Source organism: Prunus mume, linkage group LG6 (assembly GCF_029339155.1).
Source record: "Prunus mume cultivar Tortuosa linkage group LG6, ASM2933915v1, whole genome shotgun sequence".
Lineage (NCBI taxonomy): Eukaryota > Viridiplantae > Streptophyta > Magnoliopsida > Rosales > Rosaceae > Prunus > Prunus mume.
The window spans coordinates 4,040,878-4,056,721 of NC_142703.1; the positions used below are offsets into that span (position 1 = coordinate 4,040,878).

General features: G+C 36.7%; 2 protein-coding genes across 5 annotated transcripts; one reads left to right on the forward strand and one right to left on the reverse strand.

Moving 5' to 3' along the window:
- Positions 1–633: 633 nt before the first annotated feature.
- LOC103336476 (endoglucanase 9) lies at positions 634–3,076 on the reverse strand. The gene is given in 6 exon segments (XM_008239522.3): positions 634–1,084; positions 1,086–1,163; positions 1,260–1,535; positions 1,616–1,765; positions 1,868–2,371; positions 2,776–3,076. Coding segments are annotated over 6 exon segments (1,485 nt in total). The 5' UTR covers positions 2,998–3,076; the 3' UTR covers positions 634–829.
- A 7,472-nt stretch (positions 3,077–10,548) lies between these two features.
- Positions 10,549–14,191, forward strand: LOC103336478 (APO protein 4, mitochondrial-like). 4 transcript variants are annotated; one of them, XM_008239523.3, is made up of 4 exons: positions 10,549–10,710; positions 11,359–11,480; positions 12,253–12,553; positions 13,050–14,191. In XM_008239523.3, the coding sequence occupies exons 3-4, from the start codon at positions 12,297–12,299 to the stop codon at positions 13,750–13,752; spliced, it is 960 nt and encodes a 319-aa protein (XP_008237745.2). In that variant the 5' UTR covers positions 10,549–10,710; positions 11,359–11,480; positions 12,253–12,296; the 3' UTR covers positions 13,753–14,191. The 4 variants fall into 4 exon arrangements, with proteins under 4 accessions (XP_008237745.2, XP_016650650.2, XP_088910032.1 ...); XM_016795164.2 differs by having other exon boundaries at positions 11,359–11,475; XM_089053906.1 differs by having other exon boundaries at positions 10,594–10,733; positions 11,359–11,475.
- Positions 14,192–15,844: the final 1,653 nt, after the last annotated feature.

Genomic DNA, 15,844 nt, shown 5'->3' on the forward strand with positions numbered 1-15,844 from the left:
AGCAAGCGAGATGCACAACCTATAAATCAGTTCTTCCTAATTGGCTAATCAAAACTATATCGTCCTAATTAACTCGTACCCTATGGTGGTGAGGATGGCAATCCTAAAGGGTGGCAGAAGGAGTATTGGGCGTGAAGAGGTGGATGTATTGCCGCCGGGAGTTTGATCGGGAGTTAGAGAAGGATAACAGCATCAGATTCGGGTTCCAGTATCTTGTTTGAAGGACCCATGAAGCTTATGGCTGTGCCCAGTGATATGTTTATATAGTTTGTTGGAAATGGTTGTTTCAGGGTTTAGCCAAAAAAAACACTAAAATGTACTTGTTTGTTTAGGAAAGAGAAATACTTTCCTTCACTTTTGAAATTCATACTCGGGTATTTATTTGCCTGTGATTTGTAAGGTTTGTCAAACCTCGATACAGTTCGAGTTTGAGTTTGACTCGTTTTCTGCTGCTTCGAGCTCAATTTACAGAGAAATGAACTGAGCTCTAACAAAATATTGGACTCGTTTTACAACCATTTTCCTTCTTTCTAAAATTTGAAAACAGTCTCTTAAAAGTGGTAGCGTGATGTGATCTTCCCTTTCTTTCCTATGCATTATGCAACGTTGTAATTCTAACTCTTGGACCACACATGAAAATCCAAAAGCTTTCATTTTTGACTCATAACCTGCTCTTTGTGAGCCTACAGTCATCTACTTACCAAATCATACTAAAAAAGAAAACACAGAGAAAATAAATATCCCATCCATTTTATGGTTGGGATAATCAGAGATAAGTATCTACAATATAACCCACTCCTATCTGAGTTTTGAGGTGTCTCCAATCCAATCAACTTCTGTAGCTCCCGGCAAAGTATGCCAAGGGTCCAACAATAGCACCATTTATGTAGGTTGCAGGTTCTGAATGACTATAGTCGCTGCGGTCATCTGGGAACCCATCATTCTGATTTGGACCTCCCACAATGGCTCCAACCAAGATGTTAGGATTTGGGTTTGCTGAATAAAAGAATGGTTGGAAACCACCATCACAACCCATGTTCTGTGGATGGCTTGCCTTTGAAGGCAATGAAGATCCTCTGTGGTGTAATTCTCTTGGGAAAATAGGGCCCATACCCTACCATGTACGACATCTTCAGAGGGTTTACCCCTAATATGTAGTCCACCTAAAATTTCAATTCAAATCAGTCATCTATAAATCATAAACATATACTTATGTTGTCAGACTGTGAAGTGGTATAGATTCAAATTAAGTGATATACCTGCTGTTTGGCCAGGATTTTTAAGGCTCTCGGAGTGACAACGAGGCTGCCGCAGTTAAATGTTTGCTTCCTAGCAGCCATGTACTTTGAGTAGGTGGTAAGCAAGAATGTTATTGAGGTTACATATTGGAGGTTACTTCCAGGCAGCTTGTACATGAGCCCTCCTTGTGTATATTGTGTACTTGAAGAGGGTGAGTTTGGAAAAATCCGGCACATAAATTGCTCAGCTTCTTGTCTAAATGGCTCAAAGTTGTTGTCGTTGCTCAACAATGCCCTCTGAAAAGTAAACCAGACTCCAATATTGAATAAATTTATAATTAATGAAAAAGAAAAAGGATATAGGCCTGCAAATTTACCCTTGACAATAGAACATAAGCACCAGCAAATTTGTTGTCCCAGCTGAAGATGTCTGTTGAATCACTAGCTCCCAAGGATTTCAGAAAATTGAAGTAATAAACATCATTTGTTGCTCTAAGAAGCCATGCAGCTCCCCACAAAAGCTCATCCTGAAATTTGGCACCAAATTGGAGAGCTCAGTCGTTAACATTTATATTTTCCACTTTCCTTCTTAAAATTGATACACGTAGAAATTATTAGCAACAACATACCTTATATCCAGAATATGAGCAATAAAATGGACAGACTGCAGATCCAAGGGAATCACTGTAAGACCCTTGGTACCGCATCGCAAATTGCATCACTTCCTTGGCCGTGCTCAGCAGCAACTTGGAATATTTTGGGTCAACCTTTCGAAAAACCATAGAAGCAGCCGCTAATGCAGCGGCCGTCTCTCCAGCAACATCCGAGCCCGGATTGCTTTGTGAGACCGAATACACGGATCGAACCGTGTCCATGTCTTCAGGCCTCTCCCAGCACTTGTGGTCTACATTGGGGTCACCAACTCCAACGTAGAGCCTGCCGGGAGTGACTCGAGCGCACTTTAAAAGGTAGTCCGTGGCCCATCGGATTGCAGCCCGGGCATCTGATAATTGGGGGCCCATGCGCTTGCCATATTCAAGCGTGCCCCATGATAGCATTGTGGTGGTGAAGGCCATTGGGAAGTTAAATTTGACATTGTCTCCAGCATCATAGTATCCTCCAGTTAAGTCCACCTGCAAAATTGAAACAAAAGTTATTTCATGCAGGTAAAAACATGAGATGAAGGTTCATGCTAGTAAAAATATACAAACAGATGCAGAAGGACCCAAACCAACTCTTTTTATTTATTTATTTCCTTTCCTTTTAAGAAATCATTTTGACCTCCTCCCAACTTTTGACCACGCTTGGATTTCTTACCGGTGGCGGCGGTAGCATCACACCCTCTCCCTCCAGAACTTATTAAGAAAATTAGCAAGAACGGATTACAGAGACCATATTGTTTGCAGTGCAAATGGGTTTGCATGAGAGCTAATGCATTCATAAATAACTCAGAGATTAAGTATGCATAATGAACTTAATAAAGAAAAATAAATTAAAAATGATGACATGCAGGAAGTAAGTAGCTTATATATATTACATGTGACTGAAGACCATCAGAAAGCCCGGAATTGGACCTCCAGGTCATTTGTTGGGCTGCGCCGGAGGGGAGCCTCCCTGACCTCTGTCCCTGAAAGAAGAGTATGGACTTTGCAAGGGCATCTCTGTAGTTTGGATTGCCTTGGACTTGGACAGTGTTCAAGACAAAGACAGAGAGGAAAATCAAAAGGCTTAAAAGTGCTCCCCTGCTTCTCATTGCCATTGCTACTTAATTGTTCTAAATTTAGAAAATTAAGGACCAATAAAGCAATGTGTGAATTTCAATTGGTTCATGACTTTGTGTCCTGTGAGATGCCTTTAAATAGGGGCAGGGAAGGCCAGTCACCCACCATGCCGCAAATTCTGGCTTTTGTTCTTGCCTCATTCTTCTAGTTAGTTTTCTTTTGTTTTTTTTTCTCTCTCTCTCTAATTTAGGAAATTGAAGAATAAAAAGGCAGCTCATGGAGAATTAAATCCAGTTGAACTGGCTTACCTTTTTTTTTTTCATTCTTTATTTTGTAATCAGGGGGCGAGAAATTCAAAAACATTGTGAAGAAAAAAAAAATTGTTGGCGACATCCTAGTTTGATTAGGAGATTTATTTCCTATTCTATTGAGATTTTATTTTTTTCTCTTTTATACAAATCTCATGTAATTAGGATTTTATTTGTTTGCTTATATAACCCTACTAGGGTTTACACATTTATTTTATAAATACTTCCTTTTAGAATGGAAATATATCAGAAAATATTTTACCCAATATTATTTGACTTTGTATCAGAGCCTACTTTCTGGTGACCTATGTGTTGTGTCCACCTGTGTTCTAACCCTATATTTTGTTTCTACCTTTTTCGTGTGTGCCTTATTGGGTTTGTGTGTTTGTTGTCATGTTTGTGCCTCTACTATGTTCGTGTCGTCTTGGATTCGTGCATCTGCCGTGTTTGTGCCTCTGCGTGTTGTGTGGTGTGCCTCTATTATGTTCTGTTGTGTACTATGTGGTGATCTGCCACTGGAATTATGGGTGGTAATTTAAATGTTGGTGATGTTGCTGGTGCAAACTTGTGTGTTTCTGACTCTATCCCAGGTACTGGCTCCAATACTTGAATAATTGGCACTGGTGTTATTGATCATATGACTTACAATGCTAAATTGTTTGATAAGTTGTCTAGTAAAACTTGTGACCCATACATAACTAGTGTTAATGACTTGCCCTCTCTAATTCTAGTGAGAGCACAATCTATCTCACTCCCACTATGTCCTTATCACGTACATTAGTAGTTTCTAATATCACTTGTAACTTGTTATCAGTTGGTCAATTATTTGATACACTTTAATGCTTTTGCTACTTTTTATCCTATACATTGCTCTTTCTAGAATCTCAAGACTCACGAAAAGATTAGGCATGGTAAACAGATATGAGGGTTATATTTAACATTGCTTGTTGCATCAGTTTGTGATTGTGTCATTAATATTGTTCAAAGTTGCAGTGTCAAAGACAAACAAAAAATTTGGTTATGGCATCGTCGCTTGGGACATCAGTTGTTTGGCTACCTTAAGCATATGTTTCCATCTTTATTCCGCCCTTGTGATGAGTCCAGTTTTAAGTGTGAGACATGTATTTTGGCCAAGAGTCATCGCACTATTTTTCCATTAAGTGACCGTAAAGCTGCAAAACCTATTTAGTAAATTCTAATGTGTGGAGTTCAGCTCGCGTTATTTCGAACGAATTCCGTTGATTCATCACATTTATTGATAATTGTACCCGGCTCACTTGGGTTTTCTTGCTGAAAACTAAAAATGATGTTGCTTCCGTCCTTCTAGAGCTTTGTACTATGGTGTCTTCTCATTTTCAAACTAGGCTCAAAGTATTCCAGATTGATCACGGAGGAAAATATGTGAATAATAATTTGACGTGTTTCTTCCGTGCTCAATGTATTATTCACCAAACGACAACCCATTTTAACCCCCCATTCCCTCCTTCCCCTAATAAAATGGTGTGTCTGGAAGGAAGAACCGACAATTGCTTGAAGTTGCCCGCTCACTCATATTGGATATATTTATTCCCCATCATTTTTGGGGACATGTTGTTATGTTTACTGCCTTATTTGATTAATAGTACTTGTAGCCGTGTTCTTGATTTCAGGACTTCACATGATGTGTTTGAGTATGCATGACATCTTTGCTCCAATTGAGGGAGAATGTTGGTGAGATCTTAATTTGATTAGGAGATTTATTTCCTATTCTATTATGATTTTATTTGTTTTCTTGTATAACCATATTAGGGTTTACACACTTGTTTTATAAATATCTCATTTTGGAGAATGGAAATATATCATAAAATATTTTACCCCATATTGTTTGACTACAATACTATTAAACCATAGTTTGTTTTTAAAATAATTTTTGAACTTGAGATTAATCTTGAACCTCTTATGGAATCACAAGCTTCTTTTCGTTTTCTTTCTTTTTCCTCCACCCAAGAAAACAAACCCCACTTTACACCTTAATTTATCGATGTTTAATTGGACTACCTGCCATGCTAATATGATGGATTAGGCTACTTGCGTTTTTCTCTTTCTAAGTTTGAACATGAAGTTATTATCATGGTGATTTCATAATTATAGGTGGCATATGCATGCATATGTTACATCTCATGATAATATCAAAATTTCATAATAGGGCCAACAAGGGCCTACAAGGTCAAGCTTAATGAAAAAATGCATTGATTTACAGATCAATGGTTTCAGTTCGAATCCTCATGACATCTTGTAGTTTAGACTATCTCTCTCCTTGTAGTTTAGACTATCGCTCTCTTTTCAGTCCGAACCCCCATGTGTGTGTGTGAAACCTCTCTCTCCTTGTAGTTTAGACTATCTCTCTCCTTGTAGTTTAAACTATCGCTCTCTTTTCAGTTCGAACCCCCATGTGTGTGTGTGACATCTCTCTCTCCTTGTAGTTTAGACTATCACTTATATTCTTTATATATAAAAATGATAATAGGAGTTGAATAGATATAATAAGGGGAAAGATTGAGGAATTGAGTTCAACTCTTGAAGGAGATAATCAGTACATACAAACATTGTACCTATATATCTTATCTTTGTTTTTGTTGAAAAAATAGGAACAAAATTTATACCTATATATCTTATCTTTGTTTTTATTGAAAAAATAATAATATTTAGGGTTTTTAAAAAAAAGATATTTTCTAGTGAAATGAGCGATAACATACTAAGCTCACTCACACTATACAAATACTAGGATTTGAACTCAAGACCTTCCATGAAGAGAATATTTGCTCCAAATCACTATACTAATATGTCTTTTACATATTTAAGGTGTATTTTAAGTGGGCTACCTTGACCCACCATTCACTCCGCACGTTAACCTTTTGCTTTGAGCCTTTTTAATTTTTCCTTATTTTGGGATGGTAAACCTTCCCGCCGTTGGTCCATTAAAGTATGGATTACCGAATTTGTATATTCCTGATTTTCGGAAACATCAATGTAATTGCAGCTAAAGGAATTCTCCTATCCCATCATCAACGCTCCCAACTACCACTTTACCAACATTAGTTATGATTAAATTCTTAAGCATAATTATCATGCATAGCATGCATTGGCGCCTCTCTTCTTCTGGCCAATGCCCGTGAATTATAGATAGAATCGTTTTGACTGTCGTGTCTGAAAATTCGTTGAGTGTTGTCACATCACGTTGGTGTGGTTTTTCTTTGGTTTATACGTTGGTGTGGTTTTTATCCAAGTTAGATATTAACACTAGTGCATGTTTTATAACGTGGTTTCTAATAGGAATGGTGTCCGATTAGTTTTAAACTTTTAAATCAATCAATGTTGGTGTCTGTCATCACATTTCATCAAAATACAACATACTTACCAATGAGACAAATAATCTCATGTCTTTTATTCAATAAAATCATTTATTATGTGTAATGAAATCACAATGTGAAATCGTAAATAGAGAGCATATGAGATTGTTGAGAACCGATTTTTATAAAATTCATATAACATTTGTCATGGAAACCTTTTATGATTTAAATGAGTCAAAAACAATAAACTCACTGAAATACCAGTAAAAATATGAGTTACTAGTGTTAAATTAAGAGAGACGGGTCAGTGGTGGCCCACTATTAACAACACCGATATTGTTCCCAACTTAACCACCTACAAAGCCTAGTAGGTATGGGGTTTTATCACAATAGACCTTGGTATTATTAGTAGTAGAATCATTCATTATATTTTGTATTTTATTTAGTCAAGTTTCTGATGTATGACTCATATTCTTTAACACACCCCCTCACGTGTGACCATCACATAGTGGGCCACACATAGAGCCAAATCCACAACGAAGTCAATCATTCAAACTTAACACGTGAGCACCACGTATTGGGTAAAGGGTATGGGTAAACATTCAAGCCCAACATGTGAACACCACATATTGGGTAAGGGTAGAGGCCCAATTTAAGTTCAATCAATCAACCCGCTCTGATACCATATGAGTACGACAGTAGATAAAATAGAACACGAAATCCTGTAAGCACGACAGTAGGTAAGGCATAATACAGATACCCTGTGAGCACAACAATAGATAAGGCACAATACAGAAACCTTGTGAGCACGGCAAATGCAAGGTTTCCTAAAAATAGGGTAAGGCAAGGCAAAATTAAAGTAAGGGCAAATAAAGGCAAAGCAAAGGCAAAGGGCACGACCACATCAATAGCAACGATAATGACCGCATCAACTGAAAGCGAAGCAAGCAAAGGCAACGTTAACGACGGTAGTAGCAGAAACAGTAATAGCAACAACATCAGAAAACGACAACGACAAATTCTTCCATATCAACTTTGGCTCATTCACGCAAACATAACTTCTCTTTAATCATCCTCTCTCCTTGAAGGGAATGGGTCGTCGGAGTTAAGAAATAGGCAATATCTCCATAAGAAAGAGAAACATATCTTTTGCACTCCCCCTTTCCCCTTTGAAGAGGAGGGGAGGAGAGTATTTTAATTTCAAAGAGAACGCAAGTACAGATCACAAGAAAACCTGACTCTTATACCAAGTGAGTACGGCAATAGATAAAACAGAACCCAGAAAATTCCCACAAACAAATATCCTCTCATAATTCTCATATTTTAGCAACTAGCTGCACAGTGGTTGTTGATGGTCCCGACCATCGAGTACAAATGCCTCGTCAATGGGGAAAGCAAGTCCCTGATTTTGGGTCATGTGTAATTAATTAGGCAGGAAAGGGAAAGCCATAACCAAAACCAAAAAAGAGTGCAAAAATAAGGCCCACTTTATTGAAATTCCCCATATTCCATTTCCATGTTTCTCTTTTGTCCATTTCATCACTGAAAAGTGGAGGCGCTGATGACGCCCTTCCGCCATTCAGCCCTTGGATGCCGCTAAACAAATCGGCTCCAATTATTTGATATCTTTTTTTTTTTCTCTTGTAATATTTGATTTGAGTTGAGATGATTGGAAAATGCATGACATTGACATGTGTGTTGCTTTCGTTTGGAATATTTGTTAGTTTATTCCTTTGCTTTAGGACTAAGTACTTCTCTTTTTCAAATGTATTTTACTAATTTTTATTGGACTTTTGAAGGGGTAGTCTCAATAGAAAGGAAGAAGTGGATAGTATATAGCCATCAAAAACTTTACTTGTTCTTTCACTCAACTGGAAAAGCCAATCTCCATTGTGGACATGTTCAAATAAATCTCCACCACCATCTTTTCATGAAGTTGACTGAACATAAAATTGAAGGGGCTCAGGTAAGGAGAAGTGTGCCTTAGATCATACTCATAAAACAATTTTTTCTTTTAAAAACATAGAATACAATCAATATTTTTATAATAATAAAAATGGCAAACTTTTTTAGAATAGAACTGTGATATACTATCTATGGTCATGGTAGATTCACTGCTCATTGGTACGTTGAAACCCTAAAGTAACTAGGTGGTGCTCTCTATGTCATGTCTCAGAAGAAGATTAGTGACGGTTGACTTTCCTTTTGTCGGCATTGTTTTAGCTTTTATTTTTGGTTTGGAACTGGAATCTAATCCTTAAATCTCTGAATCACAAATCCTAAACTCTAAACTTTGAACCTTGAGCGTGAGCCCTAAATTGCTAATTCATGCCCAAATCCCAATCTTCATATCTAAATATTGAAACACGAACTCATACATATCCAGATCCTACATGTAGAAGCATATTAGGTCTATCATAAGAAATGAGGGGATTATTTGCAGCTTTTCCAATTATTATCATTCACTTATTCATCAGTGTTGCAATGTATTGCAAGGAGTTTGTAGTTGAAGTGGTTTAGAAAACTTAATCTCCTCTTTGAACTTCAGTTGAATAAAAATAAAAACAAAATAAAAAGTTGCAGTGCATCCAATGATCTTGGGTGATTAATGTTTCTTGATTAGATTAGTCATGCATTTAAAGAGTATAATTGAATCCTTAAAAGTTCAAAACTTAGACATCTTATTTTAATATAGTTCTGATTATTAATTGTACCAATTGATTTATTAAGTCACAACCAAATTATTCCAATATCAAACGCTTGAGGCATGAGTAAAGGCTTAGGATAGCTGGCTCTTGATTCGAGAAAAGCTTATGACGATCACAGTAGAAGCAATATCAGTATTATTACTAGAGAATGGATCCATCGGATACGATACTCCCCCCTAAGCCCCTAAATGGAGGTTTTTATTTTATTTTATTTTATTTATAATTCTTGTTGCAATTTGAAGCTTTTGAACATTTCTTCGTTCAAAAGTTTTGAGTGTATAAAATTATTAAATTTGGAGAAATTAATGTTTTACGTCTATTCATGCATTGCATTGTGGTTAACTACCATATTTTCCATCTTAAAAACAATTGACAAGCTTCATCTTTAGTACTTCAAATTAATTTCAAAGAAAACTAGACAAATGCTTCAAATTTAAGATTTCTAGTAGGCGGCCGCAGCCGTCTGTGTGCACTTCTAAGTTACATTTCTTAGTTCTTGCATTTTTTTTTTGGTTCATAGATGATTGGTGCAGAGCTTAGGAGCAAATTTTGTTCCTACAAGATTGATAAAGTTGTAACAAACTGAAACTAGGACTTTACTTGTTTTGTTTGCTCAATAATTTACTGTTTTCTGTAAGGCTATAACTTTTGCCATGCTATGTTATGGAATGCGATTTCGATCTAGGGGTTAATATAAAGAAACAAAGATGCACAAGACCTGCTCCCATTTTGGTATTTCCCAACAAATTCCACCATATGTGCACATCTCATAATAGCGCGAGTTCAAGTTACTCGCAGACCAAGTAAAATACCTAACGAAACAAGCAAAATGTTTAAAATTTGAGAATTGGACAAGCCAAAACCTTTTCCTAATTTCCCACCTTCTCCCCCGATCTTCCTATTTCTCATCGCTTGCTTGGATTCAAGTCTTTGCATTGATGTACTTATTCGTTTCGTCTTTGTTACTGTTTTTTGGGATATGCTGTTTATTTTATTGGTTATGTTTGATTGATTGCAAACTTAAATCTAATGCCTTTCTCATTTTCTTTGATTTATGTGAATTATTAACGTATAAAGTTTGTTATTTGATAAACTTGAGAAAATGGGTTTCCCTTTTTGTCCCTTGTAATTTAAAGGCCGGAAGCCTAATCCTGTCTTGGGCCAAACAATGTCTTAATTAAGATTAAGACTTGGACTAGGTAGCATTCGTAGCTCATTAACTGGGCATATTTTAGCCCACTTAAATGAAGGGCTTAATTAAGCTAAGCCCAAAAACTTGAAAACACGCGCGAGCGAGCTCAACGTCTGTCGTCGTCGTCTGCTTCGTCTTCGATCAAGAGGGTTTAGCTTCAACGTCATCGTCTTCTTCTTCAGCTTCAACCTATCTGGCTGGAAGCCAAATCTAAGTAGGTTCTTCGTCTTCAACTTCGTTAGTATTTCAGATTTCAGATTTCAAATCTAACCAGTTTCTGTTTTTTCTTGGTTCGAATTTTTTTATGTGTGCATGAACATGATGGGATAGAAATTTTGGGGCTTACTATATGTGGGTTTGTTTGGGAGAACATTATTGGAGATTGAGCAGGAAGTAATTGAATTGACAATTTATAATCTTAGACAATAGCTATTGAACCTAAACATCAATATGAGTGATTTTCTGTATTGGTGTTGGTTCAGTGTTTGGGTTGGGTTAATTGGTTGAAGTGCAATCTAACAAGTGTATGTCATTTCATTTGTGACAATGTTTTGGAGTGTGTTCATCTAGCTTTGTGCAGAAGCTGCAAGGAATAATCCCAAACAAGATATTTGGGAGAATTAACAGTTATCTTGTTAGACCTATCCTTCTTTCAATCTGTTGTGTTAAAAAATTTCTGCATTTGTGTGACAAAGCCAACTACAATTTTGTTGCTGTTAGAAATTTGTTAATTATTTTTTGGTGATGTGTTCTGTCAAACTTTGTTGGTTGTATTAAAGGATAAATATGTATTTTTTGGTCAACTGGGTCTAGTGTTTATATATTTTTAAATCTAATTTTTTATTTGCTTGCATTTATTTAGCTTGCAGCAATTCTCATTTGTTAAAATTCCTTAAAGATTGAGATTGAGAATTGCAGCAAAGTGAGGAGGAGGCAGCTCTTGGTCGTGGGAAGTGCAAGCGCCTAAGTGAAACATTGGGTGAGGTACTTCAGTTAGATATATGCTTAAGCATATTGCTTTTTCTAGTCTACCTTTCATGTGTATCTGCACTTTCATTATCTCAAATATGTCGTATGTTTTGGTATTTGATGACTTTTGACTTTATATTGGTTGAAGATGTTGATCATAGTTAAATTAGTTTTGGATTTATATATTAGTTTGTAATTTTTTATAATACATATTTAAGAACAAAAAATATATATTTAATGTTTAAAATAATTATTTTTATGGTTTAGAAATATAATCCTGTCCTAAATTGCACCAAACATAGAACAGTGCTAAATAGCACTATTTTGCCCATTAGTCCCCCTTTAAAAGTCCAGCACTCCACCAAACATAGGACAAGACTAAGTCCAAGCCAGTCCTTGAATCTAGTCCTGTCCAATCCAGTGCATAACAAACGCTCCCTAAAGTTTATGGAATCTTTCTAGACATAATTGGGTCATGGTGGTTTTCATTTTCATGATAATGAGTGGAAAGTTAAAGAGCATTTTTGTGTATAGAACTAAAGTAAGATGGTTTTATATGGAAGCTGTGGTTATGAATCGATTAAAAAGTTCTACTTTGGTAATTATTGTGTCTGTTTTCTGTACTGCTGTGCTAAGCAAGTAACGTGTTGCACATTATACCATCCAAATATGAAATAGGGGTTTGGTTCCAAAGCATCTCTGAATATGTCAATACTTGATTTGGATGACTTGTTGTGGTGTTTTCTGCATTTGGCTCATTGGCTTTTGTCTACCCTTTCTGGAGCAGATGTGATTTTATATGGTTGAAAAGTTTTGGCACGAAAGGAAATTATGGCACTGAGGAAGAAATTGTGCGAGAGTTCCAATTTCAATGGCAAATTTATGTACACCTTTTCAAGGTATTTTAGCTCAAATAAGATGGACTTAAGGAAGCTAAAGCCTATGATTCAGAAGAGAATCCAAGACCGGGCTAAGGATTACCCAGTACCAGGCATGATTCCAGTGGCCCAAGAGGTCCTTAATTCCCGGAGGCTCATTATGCAAGGTGTCTCTACTCTCCTCAAAGTGTTACCAGTTATGGCCTGCAAGTAAATCCCCCATCTGCCATTTTTAATTTTTTATGTTACTTTTAATTCTTAAACTATTTGGCATTGAAATCCTCACTTTTCTATTAGATGTTTCATGAAATAATATCGACTTTGATCTGCGTGTTCTTTTTCAATTCTAGGCTTGTGTTATGAGGAAAATTCCATGAAATCTAGGATAATTGAGTCACTTTGTAGCTATCAATAGTGGAATACATACTTAAGCCCTTTTTTAATACAAATTTTATTGGATCTGTCTTCTGAAATTATTTTCATGGAAAATTCAGAGTTTATGTTCTGTATTTCATCTCGGAAAAATTAGACCACTATATCTACATGTTCCTGAGCTCCCTAAGTGCTATTTTTGAGAGCTGCACTAGCTATGTTTTCCAAATTAGAGTTAATCTAATTGATCTCCATTCTCCCTCCTGATCTGCTGGACATTTTCTGTGACTCAAAAGAAAGGCCAACGTTTTTCATCCATATCCTACTTTTACAGGTTCTGTCCAGAAGTATACATAGGCGAGAAAGGCCACTTAATTCAGACTTGTTGTGGTTTCAAACATCGTGACAAGAATCGCGTTCATGAATGGATAACTGGTGGTTTAAATGATGTGCTTGCTCCAGTAGAGGCATTTCACCTGAAGCACATGTTCAAGGATGTTATTAAGCACCATCAGAGGTTTGACTTTGAACGTGTTCCTGCAGTTGTCGAGCTATGCTGGCAAGCAGGGGCAAATGATGAAAATCGGTATTCAAATTGGAACCCGGAAAGTGATTGTTTTAGTGTTGATGGAGCTGAGTCATTGCCATCTGATGAACTTCTTATGATTGCCAGTGGAACTTTGAGGGCATGGGAAATTCTCAGAAATGGTGTGGAGAAGTTGTTGATGGTTTATCCAGCAAAAGTTTGTAACCATTGTTCAGAAGTTCATATAGGGCCATCTGGGCATAAGGCTAGGCTTAGTTGGCAGGGAACCCACTTTTGGAGAAAGGCAAATGTAGATGATCTTATGCCTCCAAAGATTGTATGGCGGCGGCGGCTTCAGGATCCTCATGTGCTTTTGAACGAAGGGAGGGGCTTTTATGGGCATGCTCCAGCAGTAGTAGAACTATGCACACAGGCTGGTGCCGTTGCACCTTTGAAGTATCACTGTTTGATGAAACTGCAGGGTGTAGCTACACTAAGAAATCAAATGTGAACGCAGTTAACTCCAAGGTGGGAAATTGAAGCCCAGCAGAAGCTCCCTAGGACCACAGATGTGCATAGAATTGTTTAACTATGATGTTTGATGATCTATAGAGGGAAATTGAAAGCCCCACAGAAGCTCCCTTATCATCTGATCTTGGTTCTTGAGACACATTGTAACCATCAGATAAATGACTAGGGAGCCCAAGATGGGCCCCACAATGAAATGGCACGTTTTGTCCCCTTCACTTGGAGCATGAAAGAGCTGAGAAAATGGGTAGCTTTGCTTTTATGGACACAGAAACAAGATGCAGTGGAAAGAGTGAAAGCAACTCATAGGAAATTAAGTTGATATTTTCTTCTACTTATTACTGACTGACGTTATAGATGGTTTATACAACATGATAAATAATTGAAATCCCTAACGGAATAAAATGCTCGATTATGCTGCATGTGTTACATCTCATGATAATAACAAGATTTGGTAATAGGAGTCGAATAGATATAATAGGGAAAATAATCTTTGTTTTTGTTGAAAAAATAATAATATTTAGGGTTCTTTTAAGTGGGTTACCTTGACCCACAATTCACTCAGCATGTTCCTTTTGATGTGAGCCTTTTAGTTTCCTTATTTTGGGATGGTAAACCTTCCCGCCGTTGGTTCATTGAGTATACAAGTATGTATTACTGGTGTATATTCCTGTCCTAACTACCACTTTACCGACATTAATTATGATTAAATTCTTAAGAATAACTATCAAGAATGGCATGCATTGGCGCCTCTTTCTTCTGGTCAATGGCCGTGGAGATATTGTCCAGATTGGAAAATACTTCACTCCTTACTCATAAAATCTTTGGTTTGGTCATGCGACATATTTACCAAAATGTGTCATTTTTTCTTTTCTTTCAATATACAACATACCAAGACAAAATAATCTCACGTCTTGTATTCAATAAGGTCTTTCTTATTATTATTATTTTTTAAGAATTTGTCATTTGTTCTCCTTAATGGAACTCCAATGTGAAATCGTAAATAGAGAGTATATAACATTGTTTAGAAGAAGAAAAAAAACCCAATTTTTATTGTCTATTGGGCAGATAAGCTATATTTTGGTGAAAACTATCCCTTCAAATATTGTCAAGAAATAACATTAATTGTAACAAAAAAAATTATGTGTACATCAAAAATTAAGGACTACGTTGCTTGATTTGAAAATGAAAACTTTTATAAAACTGAAAGACCATTTGCGATAGAAACCTGAGATTGATGCACCTCATCGATGATGCCGAATGTATCAAAAACTCACAACAATTTCTTGTTCTACATGAACTCACTATGCAAGTAATAAAAATCTGAGTCGCTAGCTCTTGCACAGCGCTTGTTGATGGTCCCGACCATTGAATACAAATGCCTCGTCAATGGAGAAAGCAAGTCCCTGATTTTGGTCATGTGTAATTAATTAGGCAGGAAAGGGAAAGCCCATTTCCATGTTTCTCCTGTCTGTTTCATCACTGAAAAGTGGAGGCGCTAATGACGCCCTCCAGCCATTCAGCCCTTGGATGCCGCTATCCAACGACTTTCATACTCATTTTTTATTGGTAATTAATTTTTTTTCATAATACTATTGATTGGTTAATGCATGACATGTTATGCTATGCTTTGGGATTACTTTTTGAAGAGGTAGCTGCAATAGAAAGGAAGAAGTGGCTAGCAGGCATCAAAAACTCATCTTGAAAAGCCAATCGCCACTGTGGACATGTTCAAATACATCTCGACCACCATCTTCTCATGAAGTTGATTGCGCATGATAAATGTGCCTCAGATCATACTCCTAAAACCATTTTTGTTTTTCAAAAACAAAAACAAAGGACACAACCACTATTTTTATAATAAATGGCAAACTTCGCAAGCATATTATTATTAGGTCAATCATTAGAAATGGGGGAATTATTTATTGAAGTTTTTCCAATTATTACCATCCACTTATTCGTGTGTTGCAATGCATCGCAAGGGACTTGTAATTAAAAGTGGTTTAGAGCATTTAGTCTCCTCTCTCCGAACATCGGTTGTGTAAAAATAAATCAAATGAAGTTAAAAATAGTCT

Coding starts and splice junctions, on each gene's coding strand:
- LOC103336478 (XM_008239523.3), top strand. CDS start 12,297: ATGGCACTGAGGAAGAAATTGTGCGAGAGTTCCAATTTCAATGGCAAA. Junction 12,554..13,049: donor TTACCAGTTATGGCCTGCAA/GTAAATCCCCCA, acceptor CTACTTTTACAG/GTTCTGTCCAGAAGTATACA.